Raw genomic sequence first — 26,855 nt, 5'->3', positions numbered from 1 at the left:
TCTGCCTCTCTGTGTCTCTATGAATAAATAAAATCTTAAAAAAAAGAAGGAAAAGGAAAATAACAAGTATTGATGAGAACTGGGAGACATTAGCACCCTTATACACTGCTAATGAGAATATAAAATGATGTAGCTACTGTGGAAAACAGTTTACTATTCCTTAACAAGTTAAACATAGTGACCATATCACCCAGCAATCCCGCTCCTGGGTCTATATCCAACAGTATTGAAAATTGGTATTCAAATAAATACTATATGCCAATATATATAGCAGTACTATTCACAATAGCCAAATAATGGAAACAGCACAAATGTCCATCAGCTGATGACTAGGTAAACAAAATGTAATATATCTATAAAGTGAAATATTATTCAGCCTTAAAAGGAATGAAGTATTGATACATCCTAAAACATGAATTCTGAAAGATTATGCTAAGTGAAAGAAGCCAGACACAAAAGTCACAGATTACATGGTCCCATTTATATGAAATATACAGAATAGGTAAAACCATAGAGACAGAAGGGAGAATGACTTTTTAATTGATATACGATTTCCTTTGAGGCCATGAAAATATCTTGAAACTAGGTAGAGGTGATGGTTGCACAACATTAGGACCTAAATGCCAGCAAATTGCACACTTTCAAATGGCTAGTGGTTAATTTTATGTTATGTGAATTTTACCTCAAAAAAAAAAAATACTCAACATACTAAAGATGTCAATTCTCCTCAAACTGACCTATAGTCTAGTGAAATTTCTATAAAAATCTGTTAGCTTTTTTGTAGACATAGACAAAATTATTCTAAAATTTATTTAGAAAGAAACTAGAGTATTTAGTATAACTTTGATAAAGAAGAGTAAAGTGGGAGACTCATTCTTCCCCAATGTTAGACTTGCTATATAGCTGCAGTAATCAAGAGAGTATGATCCTGGTGGAAGGATAGGCACATAAATCAATGGGATAGAATGTAGAATCTAAAAATAGATCCACATAAAAATGCCCAGTTAATTTTTGACAAAGGAGCAAAAGTAAATTCAGTGGAAGGTGGGCAGCCTTTCCAATAAACAGTGTTGGAGCAATTGAATATCTATTAACAATAACAACAACAAAAAGTCTCACAGCTTATGCAAAAAAGAGCTTGAAATGGATTTTAGGCTTTAATGTGATATGAAGCCATAAAACTTACAGAAATAAGTATAAAATGTTAAAAGATATAGTATGTACAAGTATAAAATTTACAGAAAAGAACATAGGAGATAATTATCAGGGACTCAGGACTAGAGGAAGAGTTAGATTTATTACCAACAAGATGATCCATAAAAATGAAAGTTCATTTGGGTGAATCTCATCAAATTTAAAACTTTTCCTATCTGAAAGACTCTCTTTATGGGTTGAAAAGGCGAACTTCAGACTAGTGGGAATTACTGCAAACTGCACATCTGACAAAGGCTTCATACATAGAACATATAAAGAGTTCTCCGTATTCAGCATTTAAGAAGAAAAAAATCAACTCAATTAGAAAACACGGACACAGATATTTTGCCATAGAGGATGTATAGATGGCAAACACATAAAAGGATGTTCGATGTTATTAGCAATTGGAGAAAATAAAATTAAAGCCATAATGAGATAACACTATACAGCTATCAGAAAAGCCACATGAAAAATAGTGATAACACCAATTGTTGGCAAAGGTGGAGAGAAACTAAATCACTCATACATTGCTGATGGGAATGCAAAATGTACAGCCACTCTGGAATGTAGTTTGGTAGTTCCTTTCAAAACCCAAAATCTAAAGAAAACCCCAAAATAACCCAAAATCGTTTTTATCAACCCAGCAATTGTACTCTTAGATATGCCCCAGAGAAATAGAAACTTATTTTCTTATAGGAACATAAAATGAATATGCATAGAAGCTTCATTGTAATAGCCAAAACCTTGAAACTATCAAATGTTCTTCAAGGGATGAGTGGTTAAACAAACAGTGGAATACTATAGACTACTACTCAGCAATGAAAAAGATCAAACTATTGATGCACACATCAACATGGATGAACCTCATGGAAATTATGTTGAGGGGAAAAGGTCAATTTCAAAAGGGTACAAAATGTATGATTTACATGACATTTATGAAATAATTATAGGAATGGAGAATGGATAAGTGGTTGCCAGAGGCTACAGATGAGTAGAGGAGATGGGTGTAGTTATAAAGAGGTAACACAGGGGAATCTTGATATGGTACAATTGAATATATTGATTGTGGTAGTAGTTATGAAAGGTTACATATGTGATAAAATGGCACAGAGCTATACCTACCCATACACATACATGCACACACACAAATGAGCTCATATATAACTGAAATCTGAATAAGCTCTATGGATTGTATCTATGCCAATTTCTTGGTTTTGGCCCTGTGCTGTAGTTGTATAAGATGTTAACATTACCAAAGGCTGGGGGAAGTGTGCAAGTGCATGAGATTTCTCTAAATTTCTTTGCAACCTCCTTTGAATCTATAATTATTTCAAAATATTTTTTAAAAATCAAGCATCCTATATAAAATAAATGCACAGAAATCAGTTGCATTTCTATACACTAACAATGAGACTGAAGAAAGAAATTAAGGAGTCAATCCCATTTACAATTGCACCAAAAACCATATGGTATCTAGGAATAAATCTAACCAAAGAGGCAAAGGATCTGTATTCAGAAAACCATAGAACACTCATGAAAGAAATTGAAGAAGAAAGAAGTGGAAAAATATCCCATGATCATGGACTGGAAGAACAAATATTGTCAAAATGTCTATGCTACCTAGAACAATCTATATATTCAGTGCAACCCCTATCAAAATACAATCAACTTTTTTCACAGAGCTGGAATAAATAATCCTAAAATGTGTATGGAGCCACAACACACCCTAAGTAGCCAAAAAAAATTGAAAAAGAAAACCAAAGTGGTGGCATCACAATTCTGGACTTCAAGCTGTATTACAAAGCTGAAATCATCAAGACAATGTGGTACTGGCACAAAAACAGACACATGGATCAATGGAACAATGGATCCTCAACTGTATGATCAACTCATCTTTGACAAAGCAGAAATCAAGATCCAATGAAAAGTCTCTTCAACAAATGGTGTTGGGAAAATTGGACAGCCACATGCAGAATAGTGGAACTGGACCATTTTATTCACCATACACAAAAACAGACTCAATATGGATGAAAGACCTAAATATGAGACAAGAATCCATCAAAATTGTAGAGAAGAACACAGGCAGAAACCTCTGTGACTTCAGCTGCAGCAACTTCTTCCTAGATATGTCTCCAAAGGCAAGGGAAACAAAGGCAAAAATGAACTCTTGGGACTTCGTCAAGACAAAAAGCTTTTGTGCAGCAAAGGAAACAGGCAACAAAACCAAAAGACACCCGAAAGACTGGAAGAAGATATTTGCAAATGTCTTATCAGATAAAGGGCTAGTATACAAATCTATAAAGAACTCATCAAATCCAATGCCGAAAAACAAATAATCCAGTCAAGAAGTGGGCAGAAGTCATGAACAGACATTTCTCCAGACATACAAATGGCCAATACACATATGAAAAAAAATGCTCAACACCACTCATCATCAGGAAAACACAAATCAAAACCACAATGAGATACTACCTCACATAAGTCAGAATAGCTAAAATTAATAGAACAGGAAACAAAATGTTGGTGAGGATGTGGAGAAAGAGGAACCCTCTTACGCTGTTGGTAGGAATGCAGGCTGGTGCAGCCACTTTGGAAAATAGTATGGAGGTTCCTCAGAAAGTTGAAAATAGAACTATCTTATGACCCAGTAATTGCATTACTAGGTATTTACCCAAAGATATAAATGTAATGATCCAAAGGGGCACCTGCACCCCAATGTTTATAGCAGCAATGTCCACAATAGCCAAACTATGGAAGGAGCCCAGATGTCCATCAACAGATGAATGGGTAAAGAGCACGTGGTATATATATATACAATGGAATACTACCCAGCCAACAAAAAATGAAATCTTGCCATTTGCAATGACTTGAATGGAACTAGAGGGTGTTATGTTAAGCGAAATAAGTCAATCAGAGAAAGACAATTATCATGTGATCTCATTCATATGTGGAATTTAAGAAAAAAATAGAGGATCATAGGGGAAGGGAAGGGAAAAAAAAGACAAAATCAGAGAGGGAGACAAACCATAAAAGACTTTCAATCATAGGAAACAAACTGAGGGTTGGTTGCTGGGAGGGAGGAGGGTTGGGGTAACTGGGTGATGGACATTAAGGAAGGCACTTGATATAATGAGCACTGGAGATTATATAAAACTAATGAATCACTGAACTCTACCTCTGAAACCAATAATGCAGTATATGTTAATTAATTGAATTTAAATTAAAAAAATAAATCAAGCATCCCAGTGGAAAGTCTAAATTATCTTTCTATTCTTTTTGTGGAATATTATAAAACATTGTCATTTGAAGAACTAATCAGAGTATGCAGTCCAAAAAATATAAGGGGGAAACAGTAAGGTATTATAGGGGTATACCAAGAAATTAATTATAAAAATAATGTGTTTTTTTTTTTGATTGTATGATATTTAGAGTATTAGCTTTTTAAAATTTGTGATTTTTTGTGATTTGTTTCTTATTATTACTAAATATTCACTTTTCTACCTAAACCAAAATTTATTTCAATAGGATGGGATATTGGATCTGATTAAAGAAGATAGTATAGCTTTTTAATTGGAAATAAGACACAAAATGTGTTAAATGAAATACTGAAGATAAATCCTTCTGGTTTACTTCTTATGCTAAATAAAACTTGCCACAAAATATGCTATGTACTAAATTTACAAGGTAGAAGCAGTACTGGCTTAAAACTTTGAGACCAGCAAAACCATTTTTAAATGTTTAAAAAAAATTTAAACTAGTATAAAGTACAGGTGATATCACATATTATTTGGCTTTGATCTGAGGTAATTCACAAAGACTTTGAGGCAAAGTTTACACATTTTAAAAACATCATGAAATAAACAAACATAATTGACATAAAAGATTTTTTCAAAAATCTACCACCTACACCCTCTTCTAGAATGTGAGGAGCATCAGATTATGCCAATCCAAAATATGCCACTTGGGCATATGAATTCTTTTGAGTCAAAGGCAATTAAGAAGCAGATACAAGAAATTCCTCTTGCTCTTCCCCAACTTACCTAAACGTAGAACATAAATTTACAAAGGTGTTCCTCCTCTTCTCTTTGCCAGGAATGAAAAAGGTTAATCCCTAGAGACCATTTTGGACTTTATCAGCCTGGGAAAGGCACCAGAAGAATCCTCATAGCACTTTACTAACCAGCCTTTATCTCTGCCCTTAGAAGCCTATATAAACCTGCTCTCCTTTGTCCTGTCATTTCTCCACAAATTTATTGTTCTACAAGCCAGATTCTAAGCCATCTCTTTGAGCTACTCATTTTCACTTAGTTATTTCCCATGTTAACAAACTTCTGTTTCTTTTTTTCTTGGTAACATCTTTATTACAGGGTTCTTTTTTTTATAGTCAAGAACTCAGAAAGGTAGAGGGAAAATTATTTTTCTTCCCTACAGGTAAATTCCATGTATTTTTCTTTATATTTTTTTGTATTTAAATGATGAAAGGAAACAGAAATAGAGACATATTTGGGATCATAAAATAATTACTTAATTTCATGAAAGGTTGTCATTGAGTAAAATCAAAGACTAATTCAAGTACAGTTTTATGAAACACTGACAATCTTAGCTAACTTGCTCTTCAACTAATTGTTTTCCTTTTTCTTTCCTTCCTTCCTCCTGCCCTGCTTTCTTCCTTCCTTTTTTCCTTCCCTCCTTCCTTCTTTCCTTTTTTTCAAAAATCTATTCACTTGGAATCACTGGAGAGAATTCTGACTTCTATATAATGAGAAGAAATTTTCACAAAGCTAGACATTTTAGAAAAAAGTCACTTAATTATATCCATGAGCATTTTAAATTCTGCAGTTGTAAAAAGAAGATTTACATAGGCAACTATTTCTCAAACTTGCACTTACTGACTTTGAAAGCTAAACTCAATGCTTCCCCTTGAGCTTTATTATGATCCTGTATAAATTACTTTTGAAAGATTATCAGAATTGTTTCTTCTGTGTTAGACTTAAGATATTAACCAACTGACTCTTCCAATATTTGTGTTTTGGGCCATCTGTGTGTTTCAGTTTTTCAGCTACCTTTTTCAAGACATCATATCAATTATCCAACTTCCTAGAATCAGAATTGCTAAAGATATCTGAAAAAGTCCATATAATAATGCATTATATTAGTGTATTTATACTAGTCCTTTTCAAAGCATTTTTAAGTTTTTCTAAAAGATAAGTTTCACAGTTACTACTGTTTTCATTTTGCAAAACAGGAACTGAGACAGTTTCAGCAACCTACCCCAGGCTGAACTATTACTGAGACACAGGTCTCCTGAATTCTAGCCTTGAGGATCTTCCCACCACTACCTGCAGACGCTCCCATAGAATGCACTCCATGCATTTTCTTTTTACTGTATATACTGAAATGATTTCTCTTGCCCTATGAAACCCAAGATATGTTTTTAAAATGTTTATGTATTCCCATGTAATTCTAAAGCTCTACATGGAAAGAGGAATGATTTCTTCAGTGTTCTGTGGTGTTTGTTAATTTTAAGATTGCTTTTGTTTCCTGCCCACTTTCAAGAGTATGAGTTCATTTACAGAGTTAAAGATAGAACATTTTACAAATACCAAGTTCCTGCCCTGTGCTGAGTTCTGTGCTAATCTTGGGATGTGATTGTAACTACAGAAGACATATTTCTTATATTCAAGGAATTATCAGTCTTTTGCAGACAAAAGATGAAATTTTTAAAATATATGCAAATTAATTTCCAAGCATCCTTGGCAAGCACAGAAGACTCAGGATGAATGATGAATCTGAGGAGACATTCCATGTGAATGAGTAATGTCTTAACAGTAACTTGCTCTTGCTATCCATCCGTTGATGGATGGTTTGCCAGTAGATGCCTGAATGGACCCATCCCTCACTCTGATCCAGCAACACTGTGAAGGACCTAAGTACCCTAACATAACAAAGTGGGGGTCAGGGTGGGCAGATAGATCCAGGAACGATGGAGTTTAAATTTGTAACATTTGGCTTAATGGGAGCTCAAGATTAAATTAATTTTTTTAAAAAAATCAGAGTTTCACACATACTTACTACATCCTTCAACAAAATGTTTTCTTTAGAAAGTCTTGTCTCTGCTATCTAAAGCACAGTGCATTGGATTCAGAGTCTACTCTGTTCTATCTGCATGATTAACAGAACTGAATGTTGGGCATTACTCACAGAAACTTCAAGTTCTTCAAGCTATTTTTTTTTCTTTTTGACTTTCACCAAACCTATAATGCAATTTTCTCTTCTGTTAGCATATTATAATATATCTGCTCTAGCCCTCTGGAACAGTTTTGAGGGAAAATGTACCAAGGGAAACCTTATTGGTAACTGTAATTATTTGTCAGCCTTACAGTCTCATTTCATAGTTTACACATATTCTTGTACAATATGGTACCTTCAAAGTTAATATATATAAGGCTAACAATAGCCTTGAAATTATGAGTTTTGTTTAATCTCTCACCCCAAACATTTATCACCTAGTTCCTTATGCCTGTGTTGCAAATGACATGGTACCTTTATGCCAGAGACAGGTATCATGAAGGTCTGGCATTTTTCTTCTTCTGTCTCCTTTATGCCCTGGGCCAATCCTATTCTGCATGCTGTAGGAAGGCTTATGATTGTGTCAGAAAAAAATTACAAGTCTCCTTTCACAGGAGACCAAATCATGTTTGTGCCCCACATATCATGATTTCTGTGTTCATACTACCCTTACATTCCGGATTCTTATTGGAGAGAGTATTGCAACAGAAAGAACCAGGCACTATAGTTACTATATCAGTAGCTGAGTGTAGTTTTCTTTTTTTTCTTATACACGCTTAATTGATTCAAACAACTCCACCAAGAGTTCTTTTTAAAAAAGAAATATTATTATATTTGGGTTATCCTACAATTTTTGTTTCATAATTATTTCCATACTAATCAAAGGAATATGCTCTTTGCTGTTGTGTGGGGATTTGTTTACTATCAAGTAGATGAGAAATTCAAAAATGAAAAGTAATTTCATTTTATGATGAAATGAAGCTTTCTCTATAGATAAGATCATTAAAATGATAAACTCTAAAAAGGAAGGAAAATGGGATTTCTTGCCTCTAAGATAAGGTAATGAAGTATCTATCTTCAAGAAGCTTTCATTTAATTTCAACTTCTGATGCAAAATTTTGTCAGCTTGCCTTTTTATCGTGTCTGCATTGTTAGAAGCAAACTGAAACTTAAGCAATACATCTGTTTTCAAACCATCATGACTTGACCTGAAAAAGAAAAACACCAGAATAAGTGAGATCATAACCATAGTTATGATTATTTTATATCTTAGTATTTAAATACTAGCTATATCTTCAAGAAAATACAACATATTTTATATATTTTATTGTCATGGATTTCTCTCCTTCCTGTATCACATAGATTAAGTTAATACCCAAATTATTCCCTGCTTGTAAAACTTGATTATAATCAGAGAAAGCTGAGTATCTAATAGTTCGATAATTTCTTTTCCAGAAAAAAATGCATCAAAAGTGCTTGTTAAATTAATCAACTCTATTCTTGATTTTTTAAAAAAATTTACAATATCTATTGTTAAAAAATAAAGTAAGTAAAATGGAGAAGACTGTTCAAAGACTGTAAGATTCTTTAACTGAAATGCAAAAGTCTTTAAGAGGACAACCAGTAGAATATATTGTATCACTACCAAGCTAAGAAATTCTCTCTCTATAGGTACCCTGTACAGGAGGAATAACAATTAAATGAAATAATATTAAAATATTTTTGCTCTTGTAAATCTGACATTTTTGGATACTATCCACAAATCAAACAATGAAAAATAAGTAATATAAAGTTTCCTTTCATCATAAAAATTAATTAATTGTGATTACCTAAAGTCAACAACATGAGACTTGATGTAATGATGATTTAAACTGGATCTTCGAAATATCTTATCTATCTGAGAAAAGAAAAAAACCAACAGTGTAGAACTTTTTGAGATTTGAAATCACACATTTCAACATCTCACAAAAATGCCTGGTTAAAACCTGCAGTAATAACATTTATTTCTAAGTTTGTTTGCAGCTATCCTCAGAAAGCTCATTTGGACATAATCCTGTTGTCATAAAGGTCATCTCTATATTCAGATGCTGATATTTGAACAACTTGTCACATGAACAAGGATCGCTGATATACATCAAGAGTTGAATGAAGCTAGATATTTCAGTAGCCAATATAAAATATACTTGGAGATAGAGGTGCTGAGACTGAATTTCTTTGAAAATTGGCTGTGTATGGAATTATCAGCCATTATCATTCAAGCTCAGTTATCATCATCATGGGTATGATTGAAGGATCAGTTTTGTAGGCTTTAGTGAAATGTTTTAGGTCATGTTTTGATCCTGTGGTAAGTGAAGGAGAGAATATATATTTGTCAGGTATTTTCTTAAAAAGAATATACTTATCAAGAAAAATACATGAAATGATTACTTAGAATAAGACAAAACTATGTGCCATTGTATGCCATTTTAGACTTCCTCAATGGGATAATTTTTCTGTAGTATAAAATCCTAGAAGAAATTATTTCTTATTAAAACCACAGCTTAATACAGAATCTGTGGTTTTACAAACCTGTTTATTACCATTGACTCATCAAGGTGGCTTCTTGAAAAACAGACTGACCATATGTCAAACCTTAAGTAAACCTGAGTCTCAATAATTAGTTTCAAAAATCAGGAGAGTTGCCAAATTTGAAACTGGTTGTGTGTTGAATATATACTTTTCACTCAACTAACTTGATTTGTCATTTTTTTCCTGGTAAAATGCCATGTAAATATCATATTGGATAGGTTGGTGAGCATGTTTATAAAGAAGTCAATAGGTTTTAAAAAGTGAATGACCACTTGATTTCCTTCTAGCTGATTATGAAGGGAAATTTGTTTTTAAGGAAATAGTTTTATATACACATGTACATTTTTTGACAAAACAAATACATGTTCATTGTAAAAAGTTACAAAAAGCAACCAATACAGCAAAGTATAATGAAAAGTAACAAAATCATTTCTAAATTGCTGTATAGAGAACCTGCTATTTGCATTGTTGGTTATGTACTTCCATATTTTCTACTTTCATTTATATATGACCTTTATAGATCTTATATATAATTTTAAGTTTTCTGTCTGCCTCCTTCCATTTTCTTTCCAATTTCACCACTTTTTTGTTATTTCTCTAAAATCATAGCTTTGTAAACTATGTATTACCCATGGCAATTTAGCATATAAACATTTGAGATTATTGAACTCCACACAAAGTTTGTAAAATTCATTTTAGGCATGGTTTTAATAACTTATTCCAGGACAATATTTCCTAGAACTGTAACTTACAGTCTAAATCAGGGTCAGCAAATTATAGCCTATAGGGTAAATCTAGACAGCCACTGTTTTTGCCTGGACCATCATCTAAGAATGGTCTTCACATTTTTTTTTAATAGTTGAAAAAATAAGAATAATAATAATGTTTTGCGATATCTTAAAACTTAACAAAATTCTACTTTCAGTGTCCATAAAGAAATTTTATTGAACCGTAGCCATACTCATTTGTTGATGTATTGCTTATGGCTGCTTTTGCACTACAAATGACGGATTTGAATAGTTGCAGAAACCAAATAGCTTGCAAAGCTGAAAATACTATCTGGCATCTCACAGAAAAAAAGTAATGCTAACTTGTGGTCTAAATTACTGTACTTCCCTTATTTATGTTGTCTCCATTTATACTCTACAGGAGAGGGCCAATTCTAGTAAGTTGGCCTTTTGTTTATGGTTATCTTCTTGAAGTGTATTTTTATGGTCCTAGCATGTGGCAGACAGAGACTGTTACAGGCACCAGGAATATAAGAGTAAATAGGCGTAGCCCTTCACAAATTCAGAGGGGCACTGACATACAAATAATAATGATGTAACAAGGTGGTAAGCGCTTTAGCATAGGTGTATGAAAGTTCTGTGAGAACACAGAAAACAGATGCTTATATTTATTCGGATATAAATTTTATACTTTTTATTCACAACATACCATTTCTCAGAATAACTGAGAAGTAGGTAAAATTTTGTAGTTGAAGCTTTGAAGGGTCAAGTAACTTTTCCAAAGCTCATAAACTATCAAGAAGTAAAATTTGAATATGTATCTAGATGTCCTTACTTCAAAGTTTAGACTGTTTGTTATTCAACATATTGCTTTATACAACATAATACCCTGCCCTGATCGTTTTTTCCTTAATCAAAATTTCCTTTGGATGTATTTTTGAAAAGACATGCTAACCCTACTCAGTTGCATCCTTTAACTCATTTCATTAGCTTCTGCTTTTGGTTGGGAAATGGATTAAGAGATATTTGTGAACCTGGCAAGAATGGTCTGTCATCTTTGGTCGGTGCTAGGCTTGGTAGAAGCTATGTGCACAACTGAAGCCTTTAATGGCTAGTCTCTATGGTTCTGTGGTATATTTTCAGGAATAAATGTTTAGCCTAATGGGAAATGTATCAGGGTCACATACATGGTAATGTTGTGCCTGAATGATGGAGTTATGTTTTCAGATAACTCTAATGATTTTATTTTTTATATTTGAGCTATTCACTTTTTCTGTCAGTCTTCTATTATTTGGTCTTTGGTGCAATTATTCTTTGTCCAATGTATTTCTCCAATTTTCCTGAGATAATGTTGGTTAGAGTTGCCAGGATTAGTAGACAAAAATATGGTTCAGTTTTAACTTCAGACAAACAATGAATAATTTTTAATATAAACATGTTTAAAACACTGAATGAAATATATTTTGGGGAGGATCTGTAATTAAAAGTTAACTGAGCATTCTGTATTTTATCTGGCATCACCAGCATAGGTACAATTTGATATGTTCTCAACTCATCTCTTTATTTTAGCCTTCTTCACCATGGTATTGTCAGAGTTGGAATGATGACAGACTTACCTCATCACTGACTTTTTGTTTCAGGTCTCGTCTCATTTTTGAGTGTTCAACTGAAAAGTCAGGATTATATTCAATACTGGGGATCGGGAATGAGGTTTGGTAATAGTAAAATTTCTGATCTGGAAGGGAGAACAAACATGGATAGTTCTCTTTAATTCAGTTGAGTTGTATAAATATTAAAGTAGAAGGAATAACATGCAAAAAAGTCCTATAAGGATGAACTCTTGGGAATTAAACATACAATAGCTGTGGCCAATACCTCTCTCTAACCTTTTTTTTTTTTAAGTAAAATGTGTATATAACATTATATTAGTTTCAAGTGTGCAACATAATAATTGTATATACCCCATATATGTGTGACATATATATATGTATATATATATGTATATGTATATATGTCACATATATATTCATATATATCACATCCTCTTTATTCATCCATAGATGGACACTTAGGTTGTTTTTATATTTTGGCTGTTGTAAATAGTGCTGCAGTGAACTTTGGGGGTGCATTTATCTTTTTGAATTAGTGTTTTCATTTTCTTCAGACACCCAGAAGTAGATTAGCTGACTTATATGGTAGATCTATTCTTAATTTTTTTAGGAACTTCCATACTGTTTTCCATAGCGGCTGTACTAATGTATATGCTCACTAACAGTGTACAAGTTTTCCCTTTTTTTTCACATCCTTGCCAATACTTGTTTGTTTTTTTTTTTCTTTTCAATACTGGCCACACTAACAGATATGGGGTGATATCTCATTGTGGTTTTGATTTGCATTTCCCTGATGATGAGTGATGGTGAGCATCTTTTCATGTGCCTATTGGCCATCTGTATGCTTTCTTCGGAGAAAGGCCTATTCAGGTCTTCAGCCTATTCTTAAATTTGATTGTTTGGCTTTTTGCTATTGAGTTATTTGACCTCTTTATATATTGTGGATATTAACCCCTTATCATATGTATGATTTGCAACTATTTCTAATCCATTTTTAAGATCACATATTCTCATAGTCATGTGGTTGTCAATTGTTTTATGATAAAATTATTACTTATTAGTGATAATTCATAAATTTAAGCTGTTAGTTAGATCATGATAGAATGCAATATATTCTCATAAATTAACCTTGAAGTCAGAATTGCTACTAAAATGTTTTTACTTTCAGTACATTAAACATTATTAAGCCATATAATAACATAAGATGTATTGCATTATTTAAGAGATAATATTATGTGAACCAGTTCAAATTTTAAATGCTGGAAGTTATTTTTATACAAAAAGGATACTCATTTCCCAAATGTAGAGAAGTTTATGTAAATTAATACTGCATTATGCAAAATTTGCATACATTTAAGCAAAATATTATTGCAATGAAAATTACACTCCAAAATATTAGAGAATATTATTAGGTTTTGAAATAAATTGAGTAGATCTTCAAATTTTCAAAAGAATACAATGAGAAAGATTCTTACCAAATGCCAAAAAATAAACAAGGAGACCGATGATTATTGCTAGAACCAACACAACAGCTGTGACAATAAGAGCTGTCATCCATGGTCTCAGTGAACTTGTCCTTCTACCCAGTATTGCAGGCCTTTTGAGAGAGAGAGTTGTATATTAAAGTCAAACAAAACTTAAATACTAAAAACTTAGTTTTGCATAGTTTTGATATAGAATGGTTGGTTTGGTTTTTTCCCTAGAATTCATGTTTAGCCCATATTGTGTTTGGTAACATCTGAACATTTTTTGTTCTATAAAAAAAATATAAAAATCCTGTCAATGAAAAATATCACTGATTGGTATTTGACTTTATATTTTTAAAAAGTCAGAATTATACTATAGTTGACTACTGCTTCATAGATATCCTGGTTCATTATGCTAGTATTCTGAAATACTTTTTTCTTTGTAAATGAACTAACAATATATATTTGGTTCATGTGCTTCAAATCTAAAAAACCTCAAAGAATGAGGGCATCTGGGTCACTCCTCACATTCTAGCATGAACTAACAGAGGCTCAGAATGATTAGTAAAACCTCCAAGTTGGACACAGTCACTGATAAGGTATTAGCAAAAAAAAAAAAAAAGATAAGGTATTAGCAATGTAATGGCACAGATGGTAGCTATACTTGTGTTAAACATAGCATAATGCATAAACTTGTCAAATTACTAAGTTGTACAAGTGAAAATAATATAACATTGTGTGTCAACTATACTCAAATAATAATAAAGATAAAACCTCAACATTGCATTTTGGGAGATTTGGAACTAGATTTTGGGCTTTGGGGACTTTTTTCAGAACTCTATACTTAATCCTATAATCCCCATGTTATAAAACAAGTAATCTGTAATGCATATGAAGAGCATCTAAAATAGGATAGTTTGAAGAAAAGAAAATAGAACTGTAAGGAAGAAATAATAAGTAAACCAAAAAGATTATTAATATAATGAACAAGCAAATAAATAGTGACCCTCAGAGCTTTGGACCCAGGAACTTTGTGATATGAGAACCACTGATGTATTTTATGTATATTTATTTCATAGGGTTATAGGATTTCAAACCTGTGATTTTTAATAGATGGTATTAGATGCAATAAGGCTATATTTACTTGAGTAAATAAGGAATCAATTAAAGGAAAAATGCCAAAGCAATAACAGTACCAAAGTATGTAAGTATGGCAAAAAGCATGAAAGACTAAATCTGAACAATTACAGAGTTGAGGTAGGCTAGAATGAGGCTGACTGGCATAGGTTGTCTAGGAAGATATCATCCACAGGAGAAATGGGCAAGAATATGGCTCTGAAAGTTAAAAGTACCAATTCTTGATCTGTTAAAATTATACATGGAAAAGCAGAAGAAAGAATCACCTTCTCTGGATTGGTAGCTGGTTGTGGTAAAGTAGAAAGTAGATCCCCACTAAATAATTGAAGATATCAACTGAGGGTGGGACTTTGGCATCAATAATCTGGAAAAAGTAGGGATACTTCTTTATTCCTATATCTGGGCAAAGAAGCCACAGGCAGTTTCCTCACCCCAGAACCATCAACCTGAGCTCTGATAACTATCTCAATCAGGTAGTACTAATTCTGAGTCCTGCTGTGTTTCTGGAAGGATCCAAAGTGCTTACCACTCTTTGGTTCATAGTAAGACATGAGTCTTAAAATCTGCAAACATCTGAAGTATCTTTAGAAGAGCTGGGGTCCTGCTGGGGTAAGGAAATTGCTGACGAAAATATTCACTATCTTTATTAACAGAAGATCATGGATAATCATGAACTCATTCGGCTAACATTTACCAAGTTCCTTCTGAGTGCCAAACATTTTCTGCTTGAGATTCAAAGATGAATAAGACATAGTCTCCTATCTTTAAGAATGTGTAATCTAGTGGCTAAGTAACTAGTAAAATTCAAGTGATAAATGTCATGACAGAATTATCCAATAAGCTATGAGAAATGAGTGGTACAAATGGTTTTACCTTAAAGAACTTATCCTTTGAATCGGCTTTTGGAGGCAGAGAAGGAGGAATCAGCAAGAATGATGGGTATGACAGGCAGAGGAACAGCACAAACAAAGGTAAAATAACATGAAACAAGGACAAGGATTTCTCAAGGACATACATGAGAAAGTAGAATTTATGCATGAGAATAGAGGTAAACTTAATTAATGCATGTGCTCATTGGTTAACTCAGTAAACATGTATGGAATATAATGGAATATAATGCAGAATTGTCAATAGATCTTCCTCTCAAGGAACTTATAGTCTTATAGGGGAGGAACAACACAGTGCATACAAATTGCTACTAAAGTTGTGGAGTAATTCTAAAAGAATTTCAGAAAAGGACTAATGATTTCTCTTCGGAGGAAATAATAATTGGAAAATAATGATAGTTTTTTAAAGCTTGAAAATAGGGGCCCACCTTCTCATTGTCTTCTCCTCTGAGTCAGATACGGAAAACCATTCATAGGAAGTTTATGTCACAACAGAATTCTCATTATCAAAAGGGTGTGGTTTCCTGTTGAACTTCTAACACCAGGAACATCACTGTGACTGAATTATAGTCTTATGTATGCGTTGAAATTGAAAAACTGATTGAGTACATTTTCTTAATTATAGAGACATGCTCTAAAATATTTAATCCTAGATGTTTTTTTAAAAAATAAAATAAGTTTTCTCCCTGATTTTTTTTCAGTACTAACCTAATTTTAACTTACACACTGATGAATTTCAATGGCTGATATCAGTGGTTATTCCAGATTGGTAGAGCCTGCACCTCATAGGTACTTGGTAAATATTTGTCTCCTAAATAAAATAGTGTGTCGTAAAAGAGGAGGCACCCCTAAACTATTTCTAACACAAAAACTCTTTTCAGCTGAGAGTTTTGCTAGAGATGAATTTCTTCAGATATGGCAGGAAGGAAAATGAGCTTAAGCACTCGTTTTCCCTCCTGCCCAAGACACAATTACAAATTTTTAAAAAGATTTTTATTTTTATTATTTATTCATGAGAGACGCAGAGAGAGTGAGAGAGAGGCAGAGACACAGGCAGAGGGAGAAGCAGGCTCCATGCAGGGAGCCTGACGTGGGACTTGATCCAAGGTCTCCAGGATCAGGCCCCGGGTTGAAAGCGGCGCTAAACCACTGAGCCACCCGGGCTGCCCCACAATTACAAATTTTACACAAAAATCTCTAAAGGACAATTCTCTCCTTCTCTTTCCTTTCTAGCTTCTCCCTCATCCTAATCCTTCTAATTCAAAGAATTTAATTTTGGTCAGACTTATTCCATCCAGATGACAAAACAGATTCACTGTAGTGTAGGAGAATCCAGCCTCAGAGAAGCCTTTGACACTCAAACAAACAAAAATTATAAGTGACCTCACCATTGAGGTATTTGTGCCAAAGCAAAGCTGAGCAGTGTCTAGGAAACTTTTCACAAAGAGTCAAAGCATTTTTGATCCTTCCTCTACCTTTGGTTACATTCAGAGTAGCTCATTATCCAGACTTTCATGGGGAGGTATTTCCTGAACTAAAGCTCAGCAGAAAGGAATGAGTTCTTCTTGCTCTTATCAGTGTTAGCCAATGTCACAATTTTTTACCAAGGAATAGATTCAAGTCCTTCCCTTTAGACAGCTCTACTGGCATCTATTATTTTTCCTGGAACTTTTTAAATGCTTTATATGACCAAAATATTTTTCCTCAGGGATTAAAAGATGAGAGATAAAGGGATTTCTTTCTGCCAGAGCCATGGCCACATGATTTGAAGGGTTCATTGTCTCTGAAAGAGGTTGTTCATAGTAGTTAAGAGTGTGGGCTCTAAAGAAGACATACACAAGGCCAACAAGCACATGAGAAAATGCTCCGCATCACTTGCCATCAGGGAAATACAAATCAAAACCACAATGAGATACCACCTCACACCAGTGAGAATGGGGAAAGTTAACAAGGCAGGAAACCACAAATGTTGGAGAGGATGTGGAGAAAGGGGTACCCTCTTGCACTGTTGGTGGGAATGTGAACTGGTACAGCCACTCTGGAAAACTGTGTGGAGGTTCCTCAGAGTTAAAAATAGATCTGCCCTCTGACCCAGCAATTGCACTGCTGGGGATTTACCCAGATACAGATGCAGTGAAAAACTGAGATACCTGCACCCCAATGTTCATAGCAGCAATGTCCACGAAGGAGCCTTGGTGACCATCGAAAGATGAATGGATAAAGAAGGTGTGGTCTATGTATACAATGGAATATTCCTCAGCCATTAGAAACGACAAATACCCACCATTTGCTTTGACGTGGAGGGACCTGGAGGGTATTAGGCCGAGTGAAATAAGTCAATTGGAGAAGGACAATCATTATATGGTCTCATTCATTCGGGGAATATAAACAATAGTAAAAGGGATTATAGGGGAAAGGAGAGAAAATGAGTAGAAAATATCAGAGAGGGAGACAGAACATGAGAGACACCTAATTCTGGGAAACGAACAAGGGGTGGTGGAAAGGGAGGTGGGCAGGGGGATGGGGTGACTGGGTGACGGACACTGGGGGGGGGCACTTGACGGGATGAGCACTGGGTGTTATGCTATATGTTGGCAAATCTAACTCCAATAAAAAAATATATATACAAAAAAAAAAAAAGAGTGTGGGTTCTGTAGCCAGCCTACTTGGTTTCTTATCCTGGTTCCCCTTATGTGGGACCCTGGGCAGTCATTCCACCTCTTTGGTAAAGATTCCCTTTACCAAATCTTTACCAAATGGGGGTAATAATACCCATCTTATAGGATTATTGTGAAGACTAAATGAGTTAATATACATAAGAACACTTAGAATAGTAATTTTTTTTTTAGAATAGTTATTAAAACATGGTGAAGACTTAGGAGTTTTGGTTATTTTATTATTTTTATTATCAAAAGCTGCAGAGAAAGAATACCAAGGAGTTTGTACATAGATGAGGTGGAATGAGCTGGTGAAAGTGTGTGCTGGATGGTAGATGTGTTGCTTACAAAGGAAAGAAGTAAATACTGGTGCCAGGACCTTGGGCAATAACACAGGCCAGAAACTATGCACAGACTGGGAAGTCCCTTAAGACTTAAGGACCTAGCAAAGCCCTGAAGATTTCTATGGAGAATTCTGGCAGATAAGAAAATCTAAGTTTGGGATAAGGGGGGCTACCAGAGCCTTCAGTAGAAATCTCAGGTTTCAGAAGTAGGCATTATCAGATAATCACATTTTGGAGCATCCGTAGGGAAAGAACTACAATAATGAGTATGAGAAAGTTTAAGACAAGACGAGAAGGGTGAATCATCTGGCTGGATTTTTAATCCATTGCCCAAGGAAGGTAGAATAACTCTGGAAGAAAGCTGTTGTTATGCAAATATCACAAGGTGACGGTGTTATTATTCATAATGACAGTGGCTTAGCAGTGATGATGATAATGATTTAATTGTACCACCAGATATGATAAGACTTACATAAAATCTGTGATGTGAGTAGAAATACTAACTAAAAGTTGTGCAAAAGATTAAATAAGGAGATTTGTGCTTGCTTTTATGTTTCTTGTTCTGACAAGCTGTATGTCTTGTTTCTATAACTCCACATTATGCAAATAAGAAAGACATAATGTTTCATAAATGAAAAGTTGACTGATGTCATAATTAAAATAACTGGTATTTTGGCTGATAAAAGTTCAAAAGGGGATAATCAAGGTCAGAGAGTGCTGCTCTTCAAGTATCTGCTCATTAACCCAAATTTACATGGTGAGGTCCATGAGAAACTATTCCTTGAAGGAAATTTTAGATGTATTGAAGTAATTAAAACCTGATAAGGACCAAAAAGAATGCGTAGCCCATTGACAAGGGCCATTGAAGAGAAGGTGATTGGCCAGAGCAGTACTGCACCCACTTTGGCCAATACTGCTTCAGTTTTATTGATACATTTTCCCTTGTCTTACTAATATTTTTAATTAAGCATCATTTATCCTTAGTCATCTCCTTTCCTACTGCTATTTAGCAACAACTTTTGACCTCCACAAGAAAGCAGGACTTGTTTTGAACATTGAAGCATGAAATATGAAATAAAGGATTTCACTCATATGTGGAGTTTAAAGAAACAAAACAGATGAAATAGGGAAAGGAAAGGAAAAATAAAATAAGATAAAGACAGAAAGGGAGGCAAACCATAAGAGATTCTTAAATATAGAGAAAAAACTGAGGGTTGCTGGAGGAGAGTTAGGTGGGGGATGGGCTAAATGGATGATAGCCATTAAGGAGGGCACATGTTAGGATGCACTCAGGTGTTATATGTAAGTAATAGATCACTAAATTCTGTTCCTGAAACCAATGCTATACTATGTTAATTAACTGGAATTTAAATAAAAACAAATAAATAAAGTAAAATTTTAAATGTGAAAGAAAATGAAGTAAAGCCTTTCTTGAGTCATAGGAACTATTGAAAGAAAGATGTGAAACTGCTGGAGAAGTCACATAAGTGTCAAAAGGAAAGGGTAATGGTAGGAAGGTAACTTTGACAGGTTCAGTGAACAATAACTTATAACTGTCAGGAGTTTTTACATTTAATCAAAACATACTTTGAGCTTCCAGAGTCTTTTGGAGTCTTCCTTCCTTCCTTCCTTCCTTCCTTCCTTCCTTCCTTCCTTCCTTCCTTCCTTTATTGCTTTAGCACTTTTATTGAGATATAATCCATATGCCATAGAGTTCACTAATTTAAAGTGTTCAATTCAACAGTTTTTACTATATTCCCAAAGATGTGCAACTATCACTATAATCATTTTTCAAACCTTTTATCACCTCAAACAGAAACTCTGTACCCATTAATAGTCCCTTTCTATTTTTTCCTAACTCCTTGACTCTAGGCAACCACTAATGTACTTTCTGCCTCTACAGATTTATTTATTCTGGACATTTCACATAAACTGAATCATATAATAGATGATATTTTGTATTTGTCTTCTATCATTTAGCATAATATTTTCAAAATGTATTGATGTGATAGCATTTATCACCTCCATACTGTTTTACATAGGGAGAGGTAAGACTTCATTTGTTTTTATATTTGTTTTTTCCATTTTATGGATATGCTATATTTTATTTTGTACATTCATCAGCTGACGGACATTTGGATTGTTCCTACTTTCTGGGTATTATGAATAATGCTGCTCTGAGCATTCGTGTTCAAATTTTTGTATGGACATGTGTTTTCATTTCTTTTTCATGTAGAGCTAAGAGTGGAATTCCTGGGTCATATAATAATTCCATGCTTAACATCTAGAGGAGCTGCTAAACTTTTCCAAAGTGTCTGCACCATTTTACATTCCTATCAACAATGTAAAAATGTTACAATTCTTCCACATTTTCACCAATCTTTTCTTTTTTCTCTTTGCCTTTCTTCAGTGGCTTTTGATTCTCTTCCTTCTACTTGTTTCTTTGCTTTGTTCTTATTGTATCGCCCTCTTTCTACCTTAATTTTTTTGTTTCTTATTGTACTCTTCTTTACTTCCCTTTACTTTTTAAAATCACATTTTTAAAAAGAAATATATGTGTTAATAAGATGATCTATAATTTTCTAGGTTACCCACTCTCTAAACCTCGAAATCATAGGCCATCTCCCTCTGCACAACTGCTTCACAAATTCAGTCTACCTCTGAATTGTCTTTTCCATTTGGGCCCTTCTTTGCATGTCCTTAACACCATCCTACTTCAGGCATTCAATGTATTTCATCTGGACAACCACAATGGCTATTAATAGATCTCTTTATTGCCAGATAATTTCCCCTCAAATACATTCTACAGCATTGCTTCCAGAATTATTTTCCAATTATACAGTTCTAATAGTGTGATTCTTTCATTCAAAAACCCTCAGATATTTCTCATTATGCAGACCATAAGCTCTTGAGTTAGTATTCATTCATTCATCCAATCATTTATTGAGGAAATATTTATAGAGTTCCCATTATATGCTAAGAACTGATTCTGCTGCTGGAAAAACTGTGGCAAACAAGACTGGCAAGTTCCTTCTTTAATGAAGCTCACAGGCTAGTGGAAGGAGAAATAAAAATAAAACAAGCCAAAGAATAAGTTTCAACTCATGAAAACAAAACAATAGATAGAGAGAGTGACTAGAGGCTGGGGAGAGAGGCTGCTTAATTGAGTAGCAGAGAATTATCCCTGAAGAGACACCATTTCAGCTGAGAGATGAATTGTGAAGATGAATTGAGAAATTAATTGTGAAGCTTCTCAAAGAACTGGGAAAGAGCAACAAGATGGCAGCAAGTTCCTAGAGATGGAACAGGGTGAGCTTGGCTGAGTTCCTGGGAGAAATCACGCCAGGGTTTCAGATCACAGTGGGTCCAAGAAAGAGTAGAAAAGATTCAGCCAGAGAGACAAGCAAGGATCAAATCACGGGCCCCTGAAGATGATGATGGCAAAGTGTTGATGATGACTGGACAACTTTAAATATAGGAAGATCATGACATAATTTAGAATTTTGAAAGAAGGGTCTTTCATTTACTGTCTAACTTACTTTTGGGTTTTTCCTTCCCATCACATGTGCCAATCTCTTCCTTATATTTGCCCATTTCTGTTTTGTTTACAGCATCCCCTCTGCCTTAAATATCCTTTCTTCCTCTGTGTTCCTACCCTTCTCTTTTTGCAGCAGCTGGTATTTCCATTTCTGGAAACCTTCCAATGTGCTTCTCGAATGTCTTCTCCCTCTTTTAAGGGTCAGTTCCTTTCACTGTAATCCCACCCCAGGTAGAAACAACCTTGAAGTTTCTTCTACCTATTTGCCACTTTGTTGTATGGGCCATGTTCTATTTCATATTTTGGCTATCTGTGCCACTCTGTCCTTCTCACTACTTCAGCTTCCCAGTCTTGTACTAGGCTCTATATCTTATAGTTACCCATAGCTTCAATATCTCCATAATATAAATTTTAATCATCCAACTCTGCAACTACCCCAGTCTTCTTTCCAGCCCACTGTGTTAATACCCTGACTTCAACCCCGCTGGGACTCATAATCCACTCATCCTATTATCTTTACACTGTCTCCCATCACCATCATGTTGGCATTGCTCTTTTAGTTGGCATAAATCCCATGGTCCCTAAGTATACTCATTCCTTGCATACACCCTCAGTCCTGTAATCTTCTCTCTCTATGTCATAATCAGGTAGCAAAACTCCAACCCTGGTTAAATACAACTTTATACCTACTTTGTGTTTATACAAATATGGCTGGGGAAAAAAAGCTTAATTTTGCTTATGAGTCTCATTTTAAATTGTAGGAGCACTACCTCAAATTGGCTTCAGTACTTCCTAGCCATAATGCCTTCTTATTCTCTCTTTCTCCTACTGTGAGAGATAGACGATTATTTCATATCTTCTCTTCTCAAGTCTGCAATACCTCCTCTTTCATCTTCACCCTCAACTGATGACTTTAAAACCATTTCACTGAGAAAATAGAGATAATCAGAAGATAGAAATCATTGGCCCATCTGCCATCGCCATTGTGCTTTTTGAAAAAAAAAATCTCTTATTTCTTTGCCTGTGTTCTCCGCCTTTCTTCTTGTTACAACAGTAATGTTAAACAAAGTGTTTGGCCCAAAATGGGCAATAAATTCTAGTTTATTCATTGGACTGACATTGCTTTGCTTTCTGCAGAGACAATGAAATTTGAGTGAAGGGCATATGGTGTAACGAGTGAAAAGATCGGGTCTAGTCTCATCCTCCTATAATTTGTCAGAATCAGTTTGAAAAGAGGAAGTCAAGAATTAGGACATTATCTAGATAATTAGGGGGAAAATCTCTCACTTTCTCTTCAGGACCCAGATGGTTTTCTCAATAGCCCACTCACGTGTCTAATCTGGTCTGTATGTGATCTGTCACATATTAAGAAAGTTCTCGGGATAACTTGGGTTGCATCTTAGTGCACCCATCAGACACTATTATGAGTTAGGCTCTTAAGAAGATATTTGAAGACAACACAGTGTTACACTATTTTGTGCATTTTTACATGATGTTCCACCTCTTCTAGCCAATCCTGCAAGTATCACATAGTCTTCAACAGAAAATTAGCAATATTTTTCTCAAATTATTATTATTATTTTTTTTAAGGTTGCTTTGGTCACAGCAGCCTCACGAGCTCTCTGAAGAGAGCATGTGAGGGTTAGAAAGAGCCTTAGTTGTTTTCAGACAAAATGCCTTTGCACTCACTAATCATGTGAACTCACCTCATTTATTACAGCCTGAGCTTATTAACCTCTAAAATGCAGATGACGCCTACGGAGGTATGAGAATGAAGAGATAGCAAGTGCTCCCTTGACGTTAGCAATTGCTATCAGGCTTGAATGAAGCAGACTGGCTGACCCTGCTGAACAAAATGGGATGGTTTGAAAAGTATAAAGAAGAAAAAGAAAGAGAAAAAAGAAAAGTGTAAACACTCTGCTCTGACCAAGGCAGTCTAGCCACTGCATAGAAGTTGCATTCATTTGGGAGTTCCTGTCTTTAGGGTAACCAAGTGTACAGATAGTTCTCGTGGCCCCAGTTTCCTATTACTCATCATCACATTGCAATGGCAAAATACCTGCCAGAGAGTAACTATATTACTTCAGTTCAATATAAATGGCATTCATATATATCTGATAAGCTATCTTAATTGTTGGGAGCTCTTTCTGTCTGTGTTTGATAAAACTTACATAGTGTAATCAGAGCCTCATGGGCCCCTAAGAGTCTTAGGGCCTCTATGAAGATAAGGAGTGATCCTTTACTCAAAAATGCCCCACCTTATTTCAAACAGGTTTGAAAGAACAAAGGGTGCAGTGGAAGGGTAGAAGGGTGAGGCACAGGTCAATTGTAACAATAATAATAATGATGATAATAGCTTTCATTTATACAGCACTTCAGAGTTTTTAAAGAGCTTTAGCATACCCCGTAACACTTGATCCACCCCACACTATGTAAGGTTCTTGTGGTAAATATGATTTGCCCATTTTTCACTTGAGGCTATAAGGGTTTACTCAAGAACATAAAAGTACTAATGATTTGAGCCCACCTAAGTTCCTTGCCTTTTACTTATGAACATTTTCCTCTGTGGAGCACAGGCCCTAATCCAAAATTACTATAGCAATGACCAATAGGGCATGTTAGTAAAACAGAAGTGTGGGAACAGGGAAGTAAATTTTGCTGAGTGGAATTTTACTAAAAAACCATTTTATTTTCAGTCCAAGTGTGAGAATCTGGAAGAACTCCAAAACTCAGAGAAGTAGTACATGGCAATTAAGTGTTTTGAGTATTTTGTGGAGTAACCATGGCAACCAAAGACTTATAGTCAAACCATTCAGCAGACCATCTAGGAGAGGCATTCCTGAATCCTGTGTCTCAAGATAGTGATGTCACTGGCTATCTGGGCTATGACCTTTAGAGCACCCCCAAAAGAAGGAGAGGACAGAAAATTATTATTCTTGTTGGAGAGACTTAAAATCCTTTGGGGAAGAGACAATTCATTTATAAGTAGGACACAATAAACCATTCTATTAGGTCTGTTCTCAGAAACTTGAGTAGGAATCCAAGTCAGAAAAATATAATAAACCCCTAGAAAATCGCCTGGTCATTTGTTATACAGTTGCATCTGGCACTAGAGTCATTATCCAATCCTACTAGTACATTCTCTCTCTCTCTCTCTCTCTCTCTCTCTTTTTTTATTCATGAGAGAGAGAGAGAGGCAGAGACACAGGCAGAGGGAGAAGCAGGCTCCATGTAAGGAGCCTGACTGGGACTCCATCCCGGGTCTCCAGGATCTGGCCCTGGGCTGAAGGTGACGCTAAACTGCTGAGCCACCCGGGCAGCCCATATTCTCAATGGCACCTTCACTGGATTCCATTAACAGTGATAACCATTTACATTTGTAATCTTTTATAGTTTTCATGGTGTTTATCTCAAATATCAGTACAGTGGTAAAAACAGATCTTGCATATGGTCTAATGATACATAGCTATTAACTAGAGGAATCTTTATTCAGGTGTTCTGATGATCTCCAACCTGATGCTTCTTCCATGCTATTTGCTCTAATCTGGTATTTATTTTGGAATGGGAGTATTTCAGTAATCTGGATTTTAATGTATTAGTTCTTCATAAAATAGAGAATATTTAGAGAGAACAGATTATTTTGCCAAAAAGTTGGCATTTGAGCTTGAATTACAAGAATTACAGAGGATTCCGTTAGATAAACTTGAAATGATTGACAAGTTCAGGTAGTTACTATCAAAGCAATATTTAGTTGTTGTAATTATAAAAAGGAACAACAATGAAACTTAAAAGTCAAAACTTTCCCTGGCTTGCTTATCATTTATTTCACTGAGTGCTGAAGTGTATAAGTACCCTCCATAATAAACCCATAAAATGAGAGTTTGTTTTAAAAAGTAGGGCTTCTAATTTGCATTTTCTTGAGGATGTCAATTTGGGCAAAAACAAAACAAAACACCTATTACATTAACGAAGGAAGCATTCTTCATTGTTAAAGATACCAGTCTAGAATTGCCCTCTCTCACTTCCCTGTTTACATAATATGTACTCATCTTTAAGACCTTATTCAGCTGCTCTATTTGAAGTGCTTAAATTTTGTCCTGTTTACAATTAATTCTTTTTCTGAGCTGTTTTCCAAATTTCAATTGCAATCATTATAATTTTTTGCTGTAAGCACTAATATAGGTCAATTTTGTAATTCAATTTTCTTAAATTTTTAAAATGAAATATTGTAGCCCATCTCTAAGCAATAATATCCACCTAATGCTGAGTTTGATATAGTAGCTGTATTTTCTCTCTCATACATTAAAATACATACTACGTAAAGTCATTTCATATATCACCAGCACGAGTACTAGTCTATTAGGTAATGCTGCTGAAGTACATTGATTATATCTGTACTTAACATTTATTGAATCTTAATTGCATTACATTTGTTACTATGTATTGTATTCTCAATCTTCCTTTTACCAGAAATCGGGTTTTCTTTAACCTACTATCATGTACCCAGTTACAATTTTAGTCTTTGGTAGGAGCTGAGTATACTCATTGTTGTTATTGTTGAAATAAAATAACATTGAGTTCCTCTTATTATTACTTAGATTCTTGGTCTGCATAAGATATATTCTCAGTATTTACTCACTATTCCCCCTATGCATGA

General features: G+C 34.6%; 1 protein-coding gene across 1 annotated transcript in view; it reads right to left on the bottom strand.

The window, feature by feature from the left end:
* Positions 1–13,760, bottom strand: part of LOC112923649 (transmembrane protease serine 11G-like) — a 28,974-nt gene extending 15,214 nt beyond the window's left edge. The window contains exons 1-4 of the mRNA XM_026003490.2: positions 13,645–13,760; positions 12,176–12,294; positions 9,093–9,160; positions 8,311–8,471 (exon numbers count right to left, since the gene is read on the bottom strand). Of these exons, the coding sequence (XP_025859275.2) occupies positions 8,311–8,471; positions 9,093–9,160; positions 12,176–12,294; positions 13,645–13,723 (427 nt within the window). The 5' untranslated portion in view covers positions 13,724–13,760. The remainder of the gene's footprint in view (positions 1–8,310; positions 8,472–9,092; positions 9,161–12,175; positions 12,295–13,644) is intronic.
* Between the last annotated feature and the right edge of the window lie 13,095 nt (positions 13,761–26,855).

The sequence above is a fragment of the Vulpes vulpes genome, chromosome 2 (genome assembly GCF_048418805.1).
Source record: "Vulpes vulpes isolate BD-2025 chromosome 2, VulVul3, whole genome shotgun sequence".
NCBI classification, from domain to species: Eukaryota; Metazoa; Chordata; class Mammalia; order Carnivora; family Canidae; genus Vulpes; species Vulpes vulpes.
The sequence above is the reverse complement of the archived record's forward strand: the minus strand, read 5'-3'. Positions and strand labels throughout refer to the sequence as shown.